Source organism: Daphnia pulicaria, chromosome 11, assembly GCF_021234035.1.
Source record: "Daphnia pulicaria isolate SC F1-1A chromosome 11, SC_F0-13Bv2, whole genome shotgun sequence".
Taxonomy (NCBI): domain Eukaryota; kingdom Metazoa; phylum Arthropoda; class Branchiopoda; order Diplostraca; family Daphniidae; genus Daphnia; species Daphnia pulicaria.
In genome coordinates, this window is record NC_060923.1 from 2,037,081 (window position 1) to 2,055,482 (window position 18,402).

At 41.0% G+C, this 18,402-nt stretch overlaps 5 protein-coding genes across 14 annotated transcripts; 2 read left to right on the top strand and 3 right to left on the bottom strand.

Annotated features, from left to right (window-relative positions):
• Nucleotides 1-252: 252 nt before the first annotated feature.
• LOC124315523 (brachyurin-like) lies at nucleotides 253-8,873 on the top strand. Of its 3 annotated transcripts, none has more exons than XM_046781260.1 (8): nucleotides 253-356; nucleotides 420-471; nucleotides 572-633; nucleotides 714-817; nucleotides 906-1,035; nucleotides 1,111-1,255; nucleotides 1,341-1,483; nucleotides 1,567-1,929. In XM_046781260.1, the coding sequence occupies exons 1-8, from the start codon at nucleotides 336-338 to the stop codon at nucleotides 1,756-1,758; spliced, it is 849 nt and encodes a 282-aa protein (XP_046637216.1). In that variant the 5' UTR covers nucleotides 253-335; the 3' UTR covers nucleotides 1,759-1,929. The 3 variants fall into 3 exon arrangements, with proteins under 3 accessions (XP_046637216.1, XP_046637215.1, XP_046637214.1); XM_046781259.1 differs by lacking the exons at nucleotides 420-471; nucleotides 572-633; nucleotides 714-817; ... (2 more) ...; nucleotides 1,341-1,483; nucleotides 1,567-1,929 and adding exons at nucleotides 7,205-7,256; nucleotides 7,359-7,420; nucleotides 7,486-7,589; ... (2 more) ...; nucleotides 8,290-8,432; nucleotides 8,516-8,873 and having other exon boundaries at nucleotides 290-356; XM_046781258.1 differs by lacking the exons at nucleotides 253-356; nucleotides 420-471; nucleotides 572-633; ... (3 more) ...; nucleotides 1,341-1,483; nucleotides 1,567-1,929 and adding exons at nucleotides 7,003-7,132; nucleotides 7,205-7,256; nucleotides 7,359-7,420; ... (3 more) ...; nucleotides 8,290-8,432; nucleotides 8,516-8,873.
• LOC124315578 lies at nucleotides 1,930-3,401 on the bottom strand. Its single transcript, XM_046781350.1, has 4 exons — nucleotides 3,313-3,401; nucleotides 2,999-3,244; nucleotides 2,578-2,924; nucleotides 1,930-2,508 (listed from the first exon to the last, which is right to left on the bottom strand). The coding sequence occupies exons 2-4, from the start codon at nucleotides 3,242-3,244 to the stop codon at nucleotides 2,427-2,429; spliced, it is 675 nt and encodes a 224-aa protein (XP_046637306.1). The 5' UTR covers nucleotides 3,313-3,401; the 3' UTR covers nucleotides 1,930-2,426.
• LOC124315170 (apoptosis-inducing factor 1, mitochondrial-like) lies at nucleotides 3,327-16,394 on the top strand. 6 transcript variants are annotated; one of them, XM_046780646.1, is made up of 13 exons: nucleotides 3,327-3,419; nucleotides 12,294-12,516; nucleotides 12,630-12,814; nucleotides 12,876-13,317; nucleotides 13,805-13,938; nucleotides 14,007-14,137; nucleotides 14,201-14,376; nucleotides 14,557-14,742; nucleotides 14,914-15,110; nucleotides 15,175-15,315; nucleotides 15,484-15,780; nucleotides 15,847-16,005; nucleotides 16,076-16,394. In XM_046780646.1, the coding sequence occupies exons 2-13, from the start codon at nucleotides 12,435-12,437 to the stop codon at nucleotides 16,142-16,144; spliced, it is 2,199 nt and encodes a 732-aa protein (XP_046636602.1). In that variant the 5' UTR covers nucleotides 3,327-3,419; nucleotides 12,294-12,434; the 3' UTR covers nucleotides 16,145-16,394. The 6 variants fall into 6 exon arrangements, with proteins under 6 accessions (XP_046636602.1, XP_046636601.1, XP_046636598.1 ...); XM_046780645.1 differs by lacking the exon at nucleotides 3,327-3,419 and adding an exon at nucleotides 10,290-10,368; XM_046780642.1 differs by lacking the exon at nucleotides 3,327-3,419 and having other exon boundaries at nucleotides 12,343-12,516; nucleotides 12,876-13,109; nucleotides 13,164-13,317.
• LOC124315494 lies at nucleotides 8,916-10,350 on the bottom strand. 2 transcript variants are annotated; one of them, XM_046781210.1, is made up of 5 exons: nucleotides 10,262-10,350; nucleotides 9,950-10,192; nucleotides 9,529-9,875; nucleotides 9,105-9,462; nucleotides 8,916-8,972 (listed from the first exon to the last, which is right to left on the bottom strand). In XM_046781210.1, the coding sequence occupies exons 2-4, from the start codon at nucleotides 10,190-10,192 to the stop codon at nucleotides 9,138-9,140; spliced, it is 915 nt and encodes a 304-aa protein (XP_046637166.1). In that variant the 5' UTR covers nucleotides 10,262-10,350; the 3' UTR covers nucleotides 8,916-8,972; nucleotides 9,105-9,137. The 2 variants fall into 2 exon arrangements, with proteins under 2 accessions (XP_046637166.1, XP_046637165.1); XM_046781209.1 differs by having other exon boundaries at nucleotides 8,960-9,462.
• Nucleotides 16,090-18,385, bottom strand: LOC124315495. Of its 2 annotated transcripts, XM_046781212.1 has the most exons (5): nucleotides 18,043-18,385; nucleotides 17,743-17,984; nucleotides 17,476-17,673; nucleotides 17,014-17,411; nucleotides 16,090-16,944 (listed from the first exon to the last, which is right to left on the bottom strand). In XM_046781212.1, exons 3-5 carry the CDS (start codon nucleotides 17,671-17,673, stop codon nucleotides 16,626-16,628), a joined length of 915 nt encoding a protein of 304 aa, XP_046637168.1. In that variant the 5' UTR covers nucleotides 17,743-17,984; nucleotides 18,043-18,385; the 3' UTR covers nucleotides 16,090-16,625. The 2 variants fall into 2 exon arrangements, with proteins under 2 accessions (XP_046637168.1, XP_046637167.1); XM_046781211.1 differs by having other exon boundaries at nucleotides 17,743-18,385.
• Nucleotides 18,386-18,402: the final 17 nt, after the last annotated feature.

Genomic DNA, 18,402 nt, shown 5'->3' on the forward strand with positions numbered 1-18,402 from the left:
CAGTAAGGTAATGGTTCAGGTGCGCTGGTCTGGTTGGTCTAATTTGATTAGTCGCAAGCTGATTAAATATGTACTGACTTGCGAAATCGGGACGTTGTTATATATTTTTCGTCATCGTGACTATTCTAGCTTCTTTTATTTTGTGTTGGCGGATTATAGGCTACAATCCAGCTCATCTGTAGACAGTTGCCGAGTCAGTAAACTACCCGCCAATCCACATTAAAAGGGACGAGTAAAATTGGATGAATTTCGTATAAAAGGTCCAAGTGTTTCTGATGAATAGCACGTCCAGCAGCTTGTTTCAGTTGTAACATCCAATACACTGCAGCTCCAACATGTCCGGTCTTTTACTCCAGGTATGTACATCTCTAATTTGAATGTTAGAATTTCACAATCTAATCCGTTTCGATGATATTAAGATTCTTTGCTTGATGTTTGTGTCTGCCTGTTTCGTCCGCGCCGATTCAGCGGGTATGTCATTTTTCACATTCTTAACTATAACTTAACTTTAACTCATTTGAAATGCATTTCCCATGTTAATTATATACTCATGCGCTATTGTTTGCCGAAGATGATGAAACTGACTCGATCATTGGTGGTACAACGGTCGTCAAAGGCCAGCACAAATACATGGTCGGTATCTAGAAAATTGCAACTGAATAATTCAATTACCGTTACTAATTTAATACTGATTCGAATTTGATTCGATTAAGGCGCTCATTCTGAGGAAGAAAGCTGGAGGTGCGACCAGCTTGTGTGGCGGCACTATCATCAGTTCCCAACACATTCTGACTGCCGCTCACTGCTTTGAGGAAACGTAAGTCAAACTAATCGTCATTTTTCCTCATTGATTCGAATCTAATTGTCAAAATTCGTGTTTGGTTGCATATGTCTGTAATTTTTAGTTACGAATCGGTTACAGTCCACGTGAATAACTACAACCTCAGCCCGTTGGACTCGACCCCCATCAGCCGAAAAGTTTCCGACCTGACGAAAGACATTCGAAAACATGCGAGCTACAATGTAGAAAAACGGGTATGACATTTTATATACGAACGTTAGAACACCAGCCATATTCTAATAGCTATGTAAATTGATGTGACATTGCAGACCGACGACATTGCCATTCTGAAGCTGGAAAGGGCACTGACCGCCGCAGAACTGGCCAATGTCGCCATTGTGTCGGTGTTGAACACGACGCTCACCTACGCCGGATCGGTCGGAGTCGCCCTCGGTTGGGGTGTTACCAAAAGCGGTGAGTCATTGCCACCTACACCTGTATGAAATTCTTCGATTATAGATAGAAATCGACTAAACTTTGATTCTTATGCGATATATAGATGCGGGAACGTCGATTTCGCGATCGTTGCAGCAGGTGTCGCTGAATATCCAGGACGACGATTTGTGTGACGCCTTGTGGGAAATGAAATACGTTCCCGCCAGTCACCTCTGCACATTCACTCCCAAGAAAGCCGTTTGCTGGGTAATATAACAATTCAAAGTTTGACTTTTATTTCCATACAGGAGTTATCTCTTAACTAATAATTTGGGCGTGGTGTGTTATAGGGAGATGATGGAGGCCCCATCTTGGTCAACGGAGTCCAGGTCGGAATCAGCAGCTTCAGCAAAACCAAAATGGCTGAAGGCACGAATCCCATTTGCGAGAGAGGATCGGTCTTCACTCGGGTCTCTACCTACGTCCGCAACGGATGGATTCAAGAAAATTTGCTGGATCCTATCGACATTATCACCCCATAAGCAAGTCAACCAAACCTTTTGTCCGATATTGGCACTTTAGAACATGACATTCTATTTGAACCCCTCTTGTGGTGTTTGGCATAATATAATCCCCAAAGTCATTTGCATTTTTGCGCACTGAGTCAAAATGCCTATATGATGATGGCAATATACTAATTCAATTGCAATCGATTGATGCTTCTAAACTTGTATTTTTTGGTAACCAACTAGCAAACACCCAGCAATGATTCAAAATTCAGAGTACATAGGATATTAATAAGGATAATAAGGCCAATAGCGCACTAAATTCAAATGCAATGTCAAATATCTGTGGCCACTTGACAAAAAACAAGGAAGCAGTAGACAGTCAAAAGTTAGGGTTCAAAGCAAAACACATTTTCCAGTTTTCTAAGGCGAAAATGGCTGGTAAATTGGATGACATTTAGGGACAGACGACATATCCGGCTGGTAAGCAAACGGCAACATTTCCTGCAGTTGGATCCAGGATGACTGTACTGGTAAGCGTAGCTGCCACGAACGAGTAAGATGTTAAAGTTGTCGACGCCGCAATGCCCCTGCCGAAAAATCTTTTCTCTCTCGGATGGCTACGGTCATCTTCCAGCAACATTCCGGCAGGACGACCTTCGTCTTTGGAAGAGTCAATACCTTGAAGAGGATCGACCTGCAGTTCATTCACGTGACAACAGGTGACGCGATTCCCGATAGTTTGGCAGGGTCGAACCCAACGAAGGAAGAGCCGTCGGAATCGATCTTTTGAAAAAAAAAAGTAAACTGAAATGTCTAAATTATTTTAAAATTGTATCTTAAATGCAAATTTACTTGAGGGTTTCAGATGGGGAGATTGGAAATTGATCGCTGTCGGTATCTTCGGTTTCACGTCGTCTGCGGCCAGCGCAAGTCGGTGCCGGAACAGCTGCCAAATTGTTGGCTGGAACGCACAGTACGATAGAGCCAACGGTGGTCACAGTCGACGAAAGGGTAAAAGTAGCCGTTTTGATGAAGGGATTATTGATGGTTGTGCTGTAGAAAAAGCGACCGTGGTTCTTCTGTTGAAGAAATTTGATCCTGCCCTGAGTGTCTTCGTCCGATTCGTCGATTTCCTCGAGGCTGCTGTTTAGACCATCTTCGTTGGTAGTGAAAACCCCATCCGGATTGATATATTCGTTCTGAAAATGACCAAAGGTAATAGATAATAAAGGTTTTAGTCGATAAAAGCAAATTTTACTTGACTGGAAAATACCTTGAAGAAGGTGACAATTTCACCAATTCGGTTAGACGGCCTCGTCGTCCACTGCTGATTGATGCGATGCGGAACTTCGTCGCTATAATATAGCTGTGCTGATTGTCGATCGTTCTTGATGAAGCCCTGCTGTGGCGAGTAAGGTGACAGCCAAAACAAACCCCTCGGCCTTGCTTTGTATTGAAATTGCTGTTGAGACGAGATGACCACAAGGGCCGACAGCAGGGAAATCAACGCCAATTTCATCTGAAATAATCAGCATTTTAAAATTGTAATAGACTCAAATAATAATAGTTGATTTAACAAAATCAGACCTTGTTGAGGATGCAGGTGCTCGTCGACTGGTCGCTTAGTTGTCAGTGGATATCCCAACCAAGAGTTTCAGCGTCCTTTATATACCAGTGCCGGTCCTGTACCGACGGTATGTACATCGTCCTTTTTAAATTTCAGAAGAGGCCTTCAGATTTCCTCAAGGCGATATAGGTCTAAACGCGAGTTTTTCCGCGAGCAAAATAAACTGTTGAATATTAAATATTTACGTCAAACTCACGCGGGAACATTGAAAAATGTCGCAAAACTGCTGGACATGAATAGATTTTGTATTGAAAATGAATAGCGTCTGTAACGAACTATTGATCCTTAACGAACTATTGATCCTTTCCTTTCCCCCCACATCGCTTTTCCCTTTTCCGCAACCTCAGCTTCCCCACCAGTTAATCAAATCTACAACTATCTATCTCTGACTCTGCCGAGTCAGACTCAGACCCATCACTCACCTTATTATCACCCATATGTATTCCTATTGCCCTACTGTCAAACCTTTCGGTGTATTACCTTATCCCTTCATCCAATTTCCCCCAATCACCGTGTAATTTGGAGCCATCTCCAAATTACACCAGCTACACAACCGGTACATAACCCAGTAGCCACGACATCCTCGCCAGCAGTAGCAGTAGTAGCAGCATCGGCAGCAGCAGCAGTCGCTCGTCGACCACTCCGTGGTCTCCTCCATCCGTTTCCTGTCTTTGCCAGTAGCCGCCGTTCTCCCTCTCCATTCTCCCTCTACATCCTCCCTCTCAGTTTCCTCGTTCTCCTAGTGTATGTATAATATGTACCGCGTGCTCCGTAATATACACAACAGTTAATATCACAGCGTCAAATAGAATTTGTTTGACTTATAGGGGGCCTGTAGGTTATATACCATTATTTGTCAGCTTAAATTTACTGCCGGGTAATCATGTGGTGATGGTTAATGCCATCGTTTTATTCAAGAGTTACTGTTCCTATTTGAGTCGCATGACCGTGACGAAGGTATACACCAAATTTGATAACCCTAAAAAGGGAATCCCACAGACCACTGATCTTTTAGAACCGCCGAAAAAACCTGGTACTAGCGACCCTGTACATTTGAAAAATTGTGAGTCGCAATTTGTGACGAGTGAGTCACAAAAACTGACGTTCAAACGGACACAAAGCCAGCGAGGTGAGTTTATTCCAAGGCAGATAATATTTCTATTTTGTTCGCCATTGAGATCAAACCGAATAAAAAAGGTACATTAATAACACTGCTAGACAGGAGTGCTGCATGTTAAGTAGAAGAAGAATTGAGCTAATCAGCACACGCAGAAGTGCAACAAATATCTACAATATGTAACACCTGACTGGACATTTCTAGGTTTAAAAGGCTAAGTTAGTTCAGTGCGTGGTGATTTTTCTTGTTAGAAAGGTGAATAAGGAAATTCGCCGTAAATAATTCCTTTATCCCGCTCCTTATATAGCGTACATCAGTTACCTTGACTTTGAATGTAGGGTTCACTGCGGACGCTGTAGGCCTATAGGCCTAGAGACATTTCTTGCCTGTATAAATAAACAACGTATTTCAAAAGGATGCGAGGTATAGAACCCGTATTAAAGGACCAGCAAAGATCTATCGGGAAGGAAGAAAAAAGTGCGTCGTTCATTATTTGCGTGCAACAGGGAGAAACCGGGAGAAACGGAGTTTAACAAATTTGACGACAATGGCCGGCAACAACTTATTAAGTTTCAAGATCATTTAGCCAAAAAGATATTTAAATTTCTGTTGTTGGAAAGGGACTTTTTTTTTCTTTGAACATTATTGGGCGACTATTTGTTATCCATTAAACCACAAACGAATGCTCTCGTTGTGTAGCCTGAGGGACGAATGACATTCGCAACAGAAAACTTCATCCGCGAGAGAATACCTACAGCGAAAGCGAATAGGCTAGCCTACAATTAATTGGCAAAAAAAAAAAATCGAATTAACATAGCCTATCAGCAATCCTTTTTTAAACTTAATGAATTCAAAAATATTCGTTTGAATCATAGTGCAAATAATCGCCACAGGTGGCGTAAGCTAGTTCTTTCTTAAAAAATAAATAATGATAAAAACTTGATTTCTATCGGTTGAACATTTTTACCAAAATCACCAAAATCCCCATTTTCCTAGCTACTGCCTACGGCTGATTACCTCTTTTGCCCTTAGGGCGAAATACAAAAAGGGTGATTTTTGTGATTTTTGTGAGCGTCGTCTACAAATTCATCACAAATTAAGCTCCGCCCCTAAAAAATGGCTGAGGGCCCGTTTTGAAATGGGAGGCGCTTATTTGAACTTTGAATTAGAAAAAATACAAATAGTTAGGTTGATTTAAAAAAAATAAAAAATACCATGAGAATCAGCGTAAAAAACTGATTCTAACCAGGTATGTTTAAAACAAATCGAAATTTCATGCACCGCCCCTATTCACATTATACCGAGGGGTTGTCAACTCGATCCGAAGGTGTACGGATCTTAAATCCAAAAATGATTTTTTCAGATTTTTGGGATTTTTTCAGATTTTTTCAGATTTTTTCAGATTTTTTCAGATTGCTATAAAGTCTTATTTTACCAGATGGAACACCCATTGATTGACGTGGCTTTACTTTACAGATAATTGTCCAGCGCTGGACAATTTCTTTGCAAACCTCTGACAAAATTTGGAATGTAACTTTGTGCCCAGGTGAAAGTTTGAACTTGGACGGGCACCGTGAAAAGATAGATCCAAATATTTGTAGTTTTTCTTCTTTATTCATAATTTCGAGAACATCAGGATCACCAAGTACATCTCGGATGTACTCTTCAATCATGACACTTGACTCATTTACTTTAGCCAACGCTCGAATTCCACTAAAATTGAGATCGTTAAGTATTTTTTTAATACTTTCAGGTACAATGACCTTGTTTTCTTTAACAATTCCCATGTATCGTCATCCTCTCTAGAAATATAAGAATTTATAGAAGTCATTTTTCCCATCAAAAATTCCTAGCATGGCACTGACAGCAGACAGACCAAGAGACAGACAGAAGCCCAAGGGGAATTATTGACACAGTAAGGGGAATTAGAATCGATAACGAAAAAAATCGATTCTTGTAAAATTTTGTCGATTTATTAAACCAAAATTCTTGGAATTTTGGGATTTTTGGGATTTTTTGATTTTTTGATTTTTGGGATTTTTTAGGGATTTTTTTGAAAAAATCCGAGGGTGTACGAGGATTTTTTTGAGTTGACAACCCCTCGCATTATACCGAAATAAACTTAAAACACGCGACGTTAATTTGGGGATTTATTCGTTTTAAAATAATTGCATTAACTTTTTCTGGCTCCGCTTGATGAGTAACAGGTGTTAAATACCTTGACATCAATAAGTAGAGCTGAAAATCTGCTGCCACATATTTTAGGTTAATTAAACTGTAAGGTGATGGTTCAGGTGCTTTGGTCTCATTGGTCTAATTTGCTTAGTCGCAAGCTGATTAAATAATGTACAGATGACCTGCTAAATCAGGACGTTGTTATATTTTTCGTCATCGTGACTATTCTAGCTTCTTTTATTTTGTGTTGGCGGATTATAGGAAGCAGAGCGCACCTGCAAATCCAACTCTTCTGTTGACAGTTGCTGAAATGAGATCGTTCCGATTTCAGTAAACTAACTGTCAATCCACATTAAAAGAGCCGAGTAAAAGCGGATGAATTTCGTATAAAAGGTCCAAGTGTTTCTGATGAATAGCACGTCTAGTAGCTTCTCTCAGTTGTGACATTCATACACTGCAGCTCCAACATGTCCGGTCTTTTACTCCAGGTATGTACATCTCTAATTTGAATGTAATAATTTCACCAATTTCACGATCTAATCTGTTTTGTTGATGTTTAGGTTCTTTGCTTGATGTTTGTGTCTGCCTGTTTCGTCCGCGCGGATTCAGCGGGTATATGTCATTTTTTTTCACATTCTTAACTATACTTAACTTGAACTCATATTAAATGCATTTCCCATGCTAATTATACTCTTGCGCTATTGCGTGCCTAAGACGATGAAACTGACTCGATCATTGGCGGTTCAACGGTGGTCAAAGGCCAGCACAAATACATGGTCTGTAGTCAAAATTCAACTCAATGAAGTAAAGTCATTCAACTTAATTTGATTGGGTAATGCAGGCTCTTATCCTGAGGAAGAAAGGCACAGCGACCAGCTTGTGTGGCGGCACTATCATCAGTTCCCAACACATTTTGACTGCCGCTCACTGCTTTGAAACCGCCGAGTAAGTTTCTCTCGTCATTAAAGTCTTAATGATCGCATTCAGATTTTTAATTTAAAATTTTGTTGTCCACCTTTTTTTTTTTTAAAAATTTCGGTTTGATTAGTCTGCCTTATGATTCAATTGAAGTCCACGTTAACACCTACAACCTCAGCCCGTTGGACCCGACCGTCATCACCCGAAAAGTTTTAGACCAAACGAAAGACATTAAAAAACATATGAACTACAATGCAGAAACTCGGGTATGTTATTTTATACGAACGTAAGAATAACCGGGGGTTGGCAACTCCCCAGAATCTTCGTACACCCTGGTCCGACCTGGCCAGAATCTCCCTATCTCTCCTCTCATAGAATCTTTCAGAATCTCTAGAATCGCTCTAGAATCCCGAATCTTCGTACACCCAAGTTGTGAGTTGCCAACCCCCGAGAATAACAGCCTGGTATATTCTAGCTATGTAAATTGTGACATTGCAGACCGACGACATTGCCATTCTGAAGCTGGAAAGGGCACTGACCGCCGCAGAGCTGGCCAATGTCGCCATTGTGTCGCGATTGAACACGACGCTCACCTACGCCGGATCGGTCGGAGTCGCCCTCGGTTGGGGTGTCACTAAAAGCGGTGAGTCATTGCCACCTACACCTGTAATATGAAATTCTTTGATTATAGAAATTGACTAAACTTTCATTCTTATGCGATATATAGATGCGGGGACGTCGATTTCGCGATCGTTGCAGCAGGTGTCGCTGAATATCCAGGACAACGATTTGTGTGACGCCTTGTGGGAAGCCAAATACGTTCCCGCCAGTCACCTCTGCACATTCACTCCCAAGAAAGCCGTTTGCTGGGTAATATAACAATTCAAAGTTTGACTTTTATTTCCATGCAGGAGTTATCTCTTAACTAATAATTTGGGCGTGGTGTGTTATAGGGAGATGATGGAGGCCCCATCTTGGTCAACGGAGTCCAGGTCGGAATCAGCAGCTTCAGCAAAGCCAAAGTGGCTGAAGGCACGAATCCCATTTGCGAGAGAGGATCGGTCTTCACTCGAGTCTCTACCTACGTCCGCAACGGATGGATTCAAGAGAATTTGCTGGATCCCATCGACATTATCACCCCATAAGCAAGTCAACCAAACCTTTTGTCCGATATTAGCACTTTAGAACATGACATTCTATTTGAACCCCTCTTGTGGTATTTGGCATAATATAATCCCCAAAGTCATTTGAATGTTTGCGCATTTAGTCCAAAAATGCCTATATGATGATGACAATATACTAATTCAATTGCAATCGATTGATGCTTCTAAACTTGTATTTTTTTTTGTAACCAACTAGCAAACACCCAGCAATGATTCAAAATTCAGAGTATATAGGATATTAATAAGGATAATAAGGCCAATAGCGCAATAATTTAAAATGCAATGTCAAATATCTGTGGCCACTTGACAAAAAACAAGGAAGCAGTAGACAGTCAAAAGTTAAGGTTCAAAGCAAAACACATTTTCCCATTTTTCTAAGGCGATAAATTGCTGATGGTAAATCGGATGACATTTAGGGACAGACGACATATCCGGCTGGTAAGCAAACGGCAAGACCTCCTGCAGTTGGATCCAGGATGACTGTGCTGGTAAGCGTAGCTGCCACGAACGAGTAAGATGTGACAGTTGTCGACGCCGCAATGCCCCTGCCGAAAAATCTTTTCTCTCTCGGATGGCTACGGTCATCTTCCAGCAACATTCCGGCAGGACGACCTTCATCGTTGGAAGAGTCAACACCTTGAAGAGGATCCACTTGCAATGCATTAATTAACAGGTGACGCGATTCCCGTTGGTTTGGCAGGGTCGAACCCAACGAAGGAAGAGCCGTCGGAATCAACCTTTCGAAAAAAAGTAAACTGAAATGTCTAAATTATTTTAAAATTGTATCTTAAATGCAAATTTACTTGAGGGTTTCAGATGGGGAGATTGGAAATTGATCGCTATCGGTATCTTCGGTTTCACGTCGTCTGCGGCCAGCACAAGTCGGTGCCGGAACAGCTGCCAAATTGTTGGCCGGAACGCACAGTACGATAGAGCCAACGGTGGTCACAGTCGACGAAAGGGTAAAAGTAGCCGTTTTGATGAAGGGATTATTGATGGTTGTGCTGTAGAAAAAGCGACCGGTGTTCTTCTGTTGAAGAAATTTGATCCTGCCCTGAGTGTCTTCGTCTGATTCGTCGATTTCCTCGAGGCTGCTGTTTAGACCATCTTCGTTGGTAGTGAAAACCCCATCTGGATTGATATATTCGTTCTGAAAATGACCAAAGGTAATAGATAATAAAGGTTTTAGTCGATAAAAGCAAATTTTACTTGACTGGAAAATACCTTGAAGAAGGTGACAATTTCACCAATTCGGGTAGACGGTCTCGTCCATTGCTGATTGATGCGATGCGGAACTTCGTCGCTATAATAAAGCTGTGCTGATTGTCGATCGTTCTTGATGAAGCCCTGCTGTGGTGAGTAAGGTGACAGCCAAAACAAACCCCTCGGCCTGGCTTTGTATTGAAATTGCTGCTGAGACGAGATGACCACAAGGGCCGACAGCAAGGAAATCAACGCCAATTTCATCTGGAATCATCAGCATTAAAATTATTGTAATAGACTCAAATAATAAAAGTTGATTTAACAAAATCAGACCTTGTTGAGGATGCAGGTGCTCGTCGACTGGTCGCTTAGTTGTCAGTGGATATCCCAACCAAGAGTTTCAGCGTCCTTTATATACCAGTGCCGGTCCAGTACCGACGGTATGTAGGGTCCTTTTTAAATTTCAGAATGACATATTCCTTTCAAACGAATAAGCTTCATCACATTAGCTCAATCTTGGAAAAGGGAACTGTGCTCATCATCAGATTTCCTCAAGGCGATATGTCTACACGCGAGTTTTCCCGCGAGCATAGAATAAACCGTTTAATTATAATTATTGACGTCAAACTCACGCGGGAACATTGACACATGTCGCAAAACTGCTGAGCATGAATAGATTTTGTATTGAAAATGAATAGCGTCAAATTGAATTTGTTGACTTATATTATACCACGAGTAACCTGAGCCCCGTTTGAATCCGGGGAATTTTGGTCTAGCGTAAAGTTGGACTGTTTTAATATTCGCTTTTCTGTAGCACGATCTGCCCGTAATAGATTTTATCGTGGGAAATCTGCCCAGTTCCTTACTTGGTGATTTCGTCATCACGGCGAGACATCTGGTGGTGATGCTGGTTGTTGCGTCATCACGGCGACGACATCTGGTGTTGGGCATGTTTGGGCATGTTCCATTTTGGGGGAGGAGCCTGTATTGACACATTGTTGACACAGACACAGGCTCCTCCCACAAAAGCTTGCTGTTTTATTATATATAGATTATTGGTCAGCTTAAATTTACTGCTGCGTAATCATGGTGATGGTTAATGCCATCGTTTTATTCAAGAGTTATTGTTCCTGTTTGAGTCGCATGACCGTGACGAAGGTACTACCCAAATTTGATTACCCTAAAAAGGCAATCCCACAGACCACTGATCTTTTAGAACCAAGTTTAGAACCGCCGACAAAACCTGGTACTAGCGACCCTGTAGCCTACCTTTGAAAAATTTTGAGTCGCAATTTGTGACGAATGATTAAGTCGTCGCAATTTGTGACGAATGATTAAGTCGTCACAAAAACTGACGTTCAAACGGACACAAAGCCAACGAGGTAAGTTTTCCAAGGCAGATGACTAATATTTCTATTTTGTTCGCCATAGAGATCAAACCGAATAAAAAAGGTACATTAATAACACTGCTAGACAGGAGTGCTGAATGTTAAGTAGAAGAAGAATTGAGCTAAACAGCACATGCAGGAGTGCAACAAATATTTAAAATATGTACACACCTGACTGGACATTTCTAGGTTTAAAATGCTAAGTTTGTTCATCAGTGCATGGTGATTTTTCTTGTTAGAAAAATGAATAAGGAAATTCGCCGTAAATAATTCCTTTATCCCGCTCTTTATATAGCGTACAGCCGTACAGTTACGTTGACTTTGAATGTAGGGTTCACTGCGCTCGCTGTATGGAGACATTTCTTGCCCATATAAATAAACAACGTATTTCAAAAGGATGCGAGGTAGAACCCGTATTAAAGGACCAGAGATCTATCGGGAAGGAAGAAAAAAGTGCGTCGTACATTATTGCGTGCGACAGGGATAAACGGAGCTAAACAAATTTGACGACAATGGCCGGCAACAACTTATTAATTTTCAACATCATTTAGCCAAAAGGATATTTAAATTTCCTGGTCTTGGAAGGGGACGTTTATTTTCTTTGAACATTATTGGGCGACTATTTGTTATCCATTAAACCACAAACGAATGCTCTCGTTGCGTAGCCAGAGGGAAGAATGACATTTGCAACAGAAAACTTCATCCGAGAGCGAATACAATTAATTGGCAAAAGTTAAAATAGCCTAGTAATCCTTTTTTTTTTTAAACTTAACGAATTCAGAAATATTCGTTTGAATCATAGTGCAAATAATCGCCACAGGTGGCGTTAGCTAGTTCTTTCTTTAAAAAACAAATAATGAGAAACACTTGTTTTCTATCTGCTTTAATACGGAGTTCCGTACTTTATCATTTGAAAAATTTGCAATCATTAAATTATTGCTCTTTTCCATATTCTTATTCATTATTTATCACAAAAGAAGTGTGTTTCAAAATTGGCAACGTTCTCTGATCACGTGCTCCATGAGCCCTTTCTCCTCCTCCTTTTTCTCCATCTTGGCCATTTTCGAGGACGTGACCGGTCTCAATCTCGAAATTTTCGTTTACAAATCGGCTCGAAAATGTACAGATGCCGGCAATTGGTTTCTCAATGCTCAACCACCGTCAAGTCAAATCTTGGCCATGGCAGACAACGATTTGTCGGTAAGATGCAATTTCATTCATTAAAAATGTGTAGCTTAAATGCATTGCCAGTTTCAAGAAACTATAGCAACGTGTCTGTAAGTTTAGGAACTGATACGATGTGTATTAATTAGGCGAAAGTACAACTAAGAGATTCGGCTCAGATCATGGCTACAACCCGCCAGCAATTAAACCGGCCACGCTGAACGAAATGCCTACACCCAAGGGTTCTTGGGCTTCAGAACATTCCCGTGTACAAGCAAAGTACAACATGCACTTGGCTGCAGGTTTGGGTTTCACGGCTTTCACAGTTTTTGTGGTAAATTTAATATTTATGTAAAATGTTACAGCATTGTTAACAGCATTTTCTACACACACAGGGATATCAAACAGGTTCATTCTACCTTAACCTTGGCCCCGAATTGAATACCAAAGTCAATGTATTGAGTCACGAACAGGTTCGCCAGCAGGCAGCTGAAGCTGCAGCAGCTGCTGCTACAATTGTTGAAGAGCCTATTCCTGAACCAGAAGTTGTTGCTTCATCGGAAATTGTTGAAGAGGTTGTTCCAGTTGCAGTTGTGGAAGAAGCTGCTCCAGTTGCAATTGTTGAAGAGGTTGTTCCAGCTGCAGTTGTGGAAGAAGCTGCTCCAGTTGCAATTGTAGAAGAGGTTGTTCCAGTTGCAGTTGTAGAAGAGGCTGCCCCTGTGCCTGAAGTTGCTTCCGTCATCATTGAAGAAGTTGCTCCAGCATCTGTACCTGAAAGTGTAGAAGCTGTCCCAGCTCCTAGTGGAAATGAATCAGGGCCCTCTGATCAATCAGAAGGTGAAGTTCAATCTGATCCTACAGTGAGTGTTGCCTTGACTGTAGAAGTTGTTGCTGAAACTGTTTCTGATGGTTCTTCATCAGTCACAGAGTCACAATCTTAAGTTAGTTATTAATTTAGACTCATTTGCTAGAATAGATGAATTGTATCAAAACTGCCACATCTATTCAGTCCATTAACAAAATAGTCTTATTTTGGAACATCGCCAATTTTAGCCCAGTGCCCAAAAGTTTATTTTAACCTTCAGAGTTTATTGTTTGTAATTTGCCGCCACACTGGCTAAATTTCGATTCAAAGTGTAGGTTGTGAAATACTTGATGAAATGAATGGTTGGTGGAAGACTTATTGTACGTTGGCCGATTAGAAGCAATACAATTTCGAGGGAAGCTGAGTGTTTGATCAAGAAATCCCTTCTTTTAGCTGTAGAAAAATCTTCTTAATAAAGAAAAGTTCTTAATTTTATTTTTTTCCTTTTTTTTTTAACAGTAGTTGCAGCTACAGCAGCAGCCGTTGCAGTCGCCGGTGATTTTCCCGTGCACGTTCCTTATCTATTGATTGGAGCTGGTACTTCATCGTTTGCCGCTTTCCGTGCCATAAAATCACGTGACCCGAAAGCAAAGGTAAAGATAATTTGTTATTGGTCTTGATTACATGCATAGTAAAAATATGTTTGCTTTACCCATTACAGGTTTTAGTCATTGGTGAAGAAAATCACTTGCCCTACATGAGACCACCTCTATCGAAAGAATTGTGGTTCAGTGAAGATCCCGAAGTTTCAAATAAACTTCGATTCAAACAGTGGAACGGCAAAGAGCGAAGGTGAGCCTAATGTTAATTTATAACTATTTGGAACATGTACTAATGACTTGTTTTCCTTCCTAGTCTCTTTTTCGAACAAGACGAATTCTATTGTAATCCCGTCGAATTGAACAGCAAAGATAATGGCGGCGTTGCAGTTGTACGTGGACACCGCGTCGTTAAACTTGACATTGTTGGTCGGAAAGCCGAACTTGACGATGGTCGTACCATCACCTACGACAAGTGCCTTATTGCCACAGGTAAACATTTTATGCTGAACGAAATTTGTCTTTAAAAGTCTCAATGATTACACCCTTATGGAATGTTGAACAACTTTGATAATCTTCCTGCTAGATAGTATCTGAGAGCCTTTTTAAATTTCAGCAATTTATTTGTGTTTTTACGAATCACTCTATAAATGGCCGTTGTTTTCTTGCTAGGTGGTAAACCGAAATCTTTGCCATCCCTGAGCAGTGCCCCTAAAGATGTCCAGGAACACTTAACCTTGTTCCGCAACATCGATGACTTCCAGCGACTCGATTCCATCTCCCGCCAGGTCAAGTCCATCACCATTATCGGTGGTGGATTCCTTGGCAGTGAACTTGCCTGTGCTCTTGGCAGAAGAGGTAAATAATTGAACCATTCATAAAATCATTTTAGTCACTGTGATTATAAATTTATGGAATGTTGAACGACTGTGATTGTCTTCCTGCTAGATAGTATATGAGTATTAACCTTGTTTTGAATCCATTCAAGTTGTTGGCAAGTTGCATAATGGAAACATATCTTTCATTTAGCCAAAAGTAATGGATTGGAGGTGCTTCAAGTTTTCCCTGAGGACGGTAACATGGGCCGAGTCCTCCCTAAATATTTGAGCCAATGGACAACCGAGAAGGTGAAAGCGGAAGGTGTTCAGGTTATGCCCAAAGCTATTGTTGAGGGTGCAAGCTTGGAAGACAACAAGGTCGTATTGACCTTAAACGATGGTCAAAAGGTAAACATTTATTTTAATACATGTCTCAGCGATGTCAATTAAAATCTAACAATTATTTCATCAGATTAAAACTGACCATGTTGTCGTTGCTGTTGGTTTGGACGCAAACACGGATTTGGCTGTCCCTTCTGGTTTGGAAATAGATTCCAATTTTGGTGGTTATCGAGTCAATGCCGAGCTTGAAGCACGATCAAACGTCTGGGTGGTAAGAATTCTTGGAACATATTTCATATTTTTGTAATGCTTGTGATTATAACTTAATCAACATTGACTTCTCTGATGTTGTTGCTAGATAGTATATGAAGTTTTTGTAAATTAATTATACCTTTGAAGGTAAAATTAGATTTTAATTTTGACCTTGATTTTGTATTAGGCTGGAGATGCTGCCTGCTTTTATGATATCAAATTGGGTCGTCGTCGTGTGGAACATCACGACCATGCTGTTGTATCAGGGCGATTGGCTGGAGAGAACATGACCGGTGCCGGCAAACCTTATTGGCATCAGTCCATGTTCTGGTCAGACTTGGGACCTAATGTCGGTTACGAAGCCATTGGTATCGTGGACTCTTCCTTGGAAACGATGGCTGTCTTTGCCAAATCAACTGCTGCTGACACACCAAGGGCTGTTGTTGAAGCTACCGGCGAAGGTGTCCGATCAGAAACTGAAAATGTACGCAGTCGATCGTTCTTATTGAATAGTCAACAGCATATTTATACATTTCTTCCGATGCTTTAGGCCGCATCTGAACAATCTTCTCTGAAAGAGTCGAGCAAACTTCACGCACCTGTCGCCGGAGAAGACTACGGCAAGGGTATCGTCTTTTACACCAGGAATGACGTCGTGGTCGGAATGGTCCTTTGGAACGTCTTCAACAAAATTCCTGTCGCCCGCCGAGTAAGACTTGAATATTAGTTAAACTAGTTCTTTGTTATTTTATTACTAATTATAATTATTTTTCTTTTAGATTTTGAAGGAGGGTTTGACGACGGATAAACTCGCCGAAGCAGCCAAACTCTTCGACCTACACGAGTGAATGCCAATTTTCCTGAATTGTTATTCACTTTTGAACCTGCCAGTTGTATAGGTAAAGCCTATCGAAATCGTGTAGAAAGTGAAATTATTGTTGCATCTCCTCCCTCCCCTACCCCCGCCCTATTCGGTGTTGTCGGAGTTCCAAGACATTTGTTTTTTACAGCGACGATGGTAATGGCGGTTCTTTGTACAATTACACAGTATGATGAACGAAAATACAGTTAGTGGAGATTCCCCCCAATTTTTCTAAGTGTTCTGGTGTCGCGGATGTCTTTTTTTTTTCAGGTGATTACTTTTAATTGAAATTAATTGTATTATTCCTTCAGTCCACACTAATCCCAGCGTTATTACAGAATAAAAATGATTTTATTGAGGGGGAAAAAAGATAATGGAAAATTAAATTACAGGCCCGCGTAGAAGGCAACAACGAAGCTGATGGAATTTGAAATCTAAAAGGTAAATGTAGACAATTTGTTGAGTTTTTAGGCACAGACAACATATCCGGCCGGTAAGCAAACGGCAACATTTCCTCCAGTTGGATCGAGGATAACTGTACTTGTAAGAGTTAATGCAACAAACAAGTAAGATGTTACAGTTGTCGACGCTGCTATGCCGCCACCGAAAAACCTTTTCTCCCTCGGGTTTTTCTGGTCATCTTCCAACATTTCGGCAGTATGATCTTCATCTTTGGAAGAGTAAACACGTTGACTGTCTATTTGCAGCTCATTAATGGGTAGCGGACGGGATTCCCGGTTATTTGGCAGAGTCGAACCCAACGAAGGAAGAGCAGTCGGAATCATCCTTTTAAAAATGGTTTGTCGAAATTGAATTTTGAGTTATTTCTTAACGATGATTTTTAAGTGAAAATACTTGAGGGTTTCAGATGGAGATATTGGAAATTGAGCGATTCCAGTATCTTCTGTTTCGCGTCTTTTGCGGCCGGCACAAGTTGGTGCTGGAACAGCTGCCAAGTTGTTGGCTGGAACACACAATACGATAGAGGCAACGGTGGTAACTGTAGACGAAAGGGTAATGGTGGTAACTGTAGACGAAAGGGTAAAAGAAGCCGTTTTCAGCAAACGTTTCAGGAACGTTTTCAGGAACGGATTGCTGATTGTTGTGCTGTAGAAAAAGCGGCCGCCGTTCTGCTTCTTGTAAACAACCGACGGCCACCTGAGGACGCCTTTGGATCTGGAATGGGTATCGACTGGAAGCTCGTCAATAGGTTCATCTTCGACGACATTTGGGGTAAAGTCTTGGTCCTCATTCTGTTTGAGAATAATTATGTTTTGTTTAAATATTCATTTCAACAGGTTAGTGGTTTATTGTTACTTGGTAATGGATATCCCCGATTCGACTTGTCGGCAGAAACGGAAGATAGTCGTTATAAAAACGAGCTGGATAATAATTATCGAGTGCGTCCCGGTGTGGGTAGTGCGACAACCAGACCAGTTCTCTCGGCCGTGTTCGGTGTTGAAATTGCTGGTGAGAGATGACTACTAGAGCCGACAGGATCAACGCCAATTTCATCTGAAACCAAACAAGTTAGTCCTAGATTTATTTCATAGAATTCTGAGTTAGCTTGGTGACTGAAATTACCTTTAGGAAGTGAGTTAAATTCTGTTGTTCGTCGACTGCTGGGCGCCAAGTTGTTAGTGGATACCTTAACCAAGAGTTCTATCGTCTTTTATATACCAGCTAGATCTATATTATGTTAGTAAGCACGCAGATTTTTAAAGGTCTTCATCAGGCTGTGTCCTTTAGACGATGACGGATGTTAAGGCTGCATCATTGTTCTTTTCAATTAAGAAATTTCATAGTCACGTCGGTAGTACCCTGTGCTGTAAGAACATAATTATCTAGACGAAAATGACTTGATATAAAATGAAGACAAATTACATGGTAGAAAATTGATGTATTAAAAGGGAACCATTCCCTCTGTACATTGACGTTGGGATTCAAGTTATCAGGTCTTCAAACTCTCAAAGGAAATTGCAGAAGATTATGGTCGTCCATCATTAAAGCAGGGTAGAGAGACATTTATGGTCTTTCTCCAAGACGGTCAAAGACTTCAGTCTTCGGAGCCGCGACAGAGGTCGTCTGCTCAGGATGTAACAATCATAATACCTTTTGTCATTCGAGGACATGTGACCATATTGATAAAAACCTAGAGGCGCCGTCCATTTATGTCTTCGGTATGACGTTTTAATATTTCACCTTAAAATATGCTGACCACTTCTCTGGTGTCTTATAAGTCTC

What these genes read in the sequence shown, in the direction of transcription:
- LOC124315523 (XM_046781259.1), top strand. Translation starts at nt 336, where the DNA reads ATGTCCGGTCTTTTACTCCAG. An exon ending in TGTCCGGTCTTTTACTCCAG is followed by an intron (nt 357 to 7,204) that starts GTATGTACATCT and finishes GTTGATGTTTAG; the next exon opens with GTTCTTTGCTTGATGTTTGT. An exon ending in AAGGCCAGCACAAATACATG is followed by an intron (nt 7,421 to 7,485) that starts GTCTGTAGTCAA and finishes TGGGTAATGCAG; the next exon opens with GCTCTTATCCTGAGGAAGAA.
- LOC124315578 (XM_046781350.1), bottom strand. Translation starts at nt 3,244, where the DNA reads ATGAAATTGGCGTTGATTTCCCTGCTGTCGGCCCTTGTGGTCATCTCG. An exon ending in AAATTGTCACCTTCTTCAAG is followed by an intron (nt 2,925 to 2,998) that starts GTATTTTCCAGT and finishes GGTCATTTTCAG; the next exon opens with AACGAATATATCAATCCGGA. An exon ending in TCCCCATCTGAAACCCTCAA is followed by an intron (nt 2,509 to 2,577) that starts GTAAATTTGCAT and finishes TTTTTTCAAAAG; the next exon opens with ATCGATTCCGACGGCTCTTC.
- LOC124315494 (XM_046781210.1), bottom strand. Translation starts at nt 10,192, where the DNA reads ATGAAATTGGCGTTGATTTCCTTGCTGTCGGCCCTTGTGGTCATCTCG. An exon ending in AAATTGTCACCTTCTTCAAG is followed by an intron (nt 9,876 to 9,949) that starts GTATTTTCCAGT and finishes GGTCATTTTCAG; the next exon opens with AACGAATATATCAATCCAGA. An exon ending in TCCCCATCTGAAACCCTCAA is followed by an intron (nt 9,463 to 9,528) that starts GTAAATTTGCAT and finishes TTTTTTCGAAAG; the next exon opens with GTTGATTCCGACGGCTCTTC.
- LOC124315170 (XM_046780646.1), top strand. Translation starts at nt 12,435, where the DNA reads ATGTACAGATGCCGGCAATTGGTTTCTCAATGCTCAACCACCGTCAAG. An exon ending in CGGCTTTCACAGTTTTTGTG is followed by an intron (nt 12,815 to 12,875) that starts GTAAATTTAATA and finishes CTACACACACAG; the next exon opens with GGATATCAAACAGGTTCATT. An exon ending in TCCGATCAGAAACTGAAAAT is followed by an intron (nt 15,781 to 15,846) that starts GTACGCAGTCGA and finishes CCGATGCTTTAG; the next exon opens with GCCGCATCTGAACAATCTTC.
- LOC124315495 (XM_046781212.1), bottom strand. Translation starts at nt 17,673, where the DNA reads ATGAAATTGGCGTTGATCCTGTCGGCTCTAGTAGTCATCTCTCACCAG. An exon ending in TCGGGGATATCCATTACCAA is followed by an intron (nt 17,412 to 17,475) that starts GTAACAATAAAC and finishes ATTCTCAAACAG; the next exon opens with AATGAGGACCAAGACTTTAC. An exon ending in TCTCCATCTGAAACCCTCAA is followed by an intron (nt 16,945 to 17,013) that starts GTATTTTCACTT and finishes CATTTTTAAAAG; the next exon opens with GATGATTCCGACTGCTCTTC.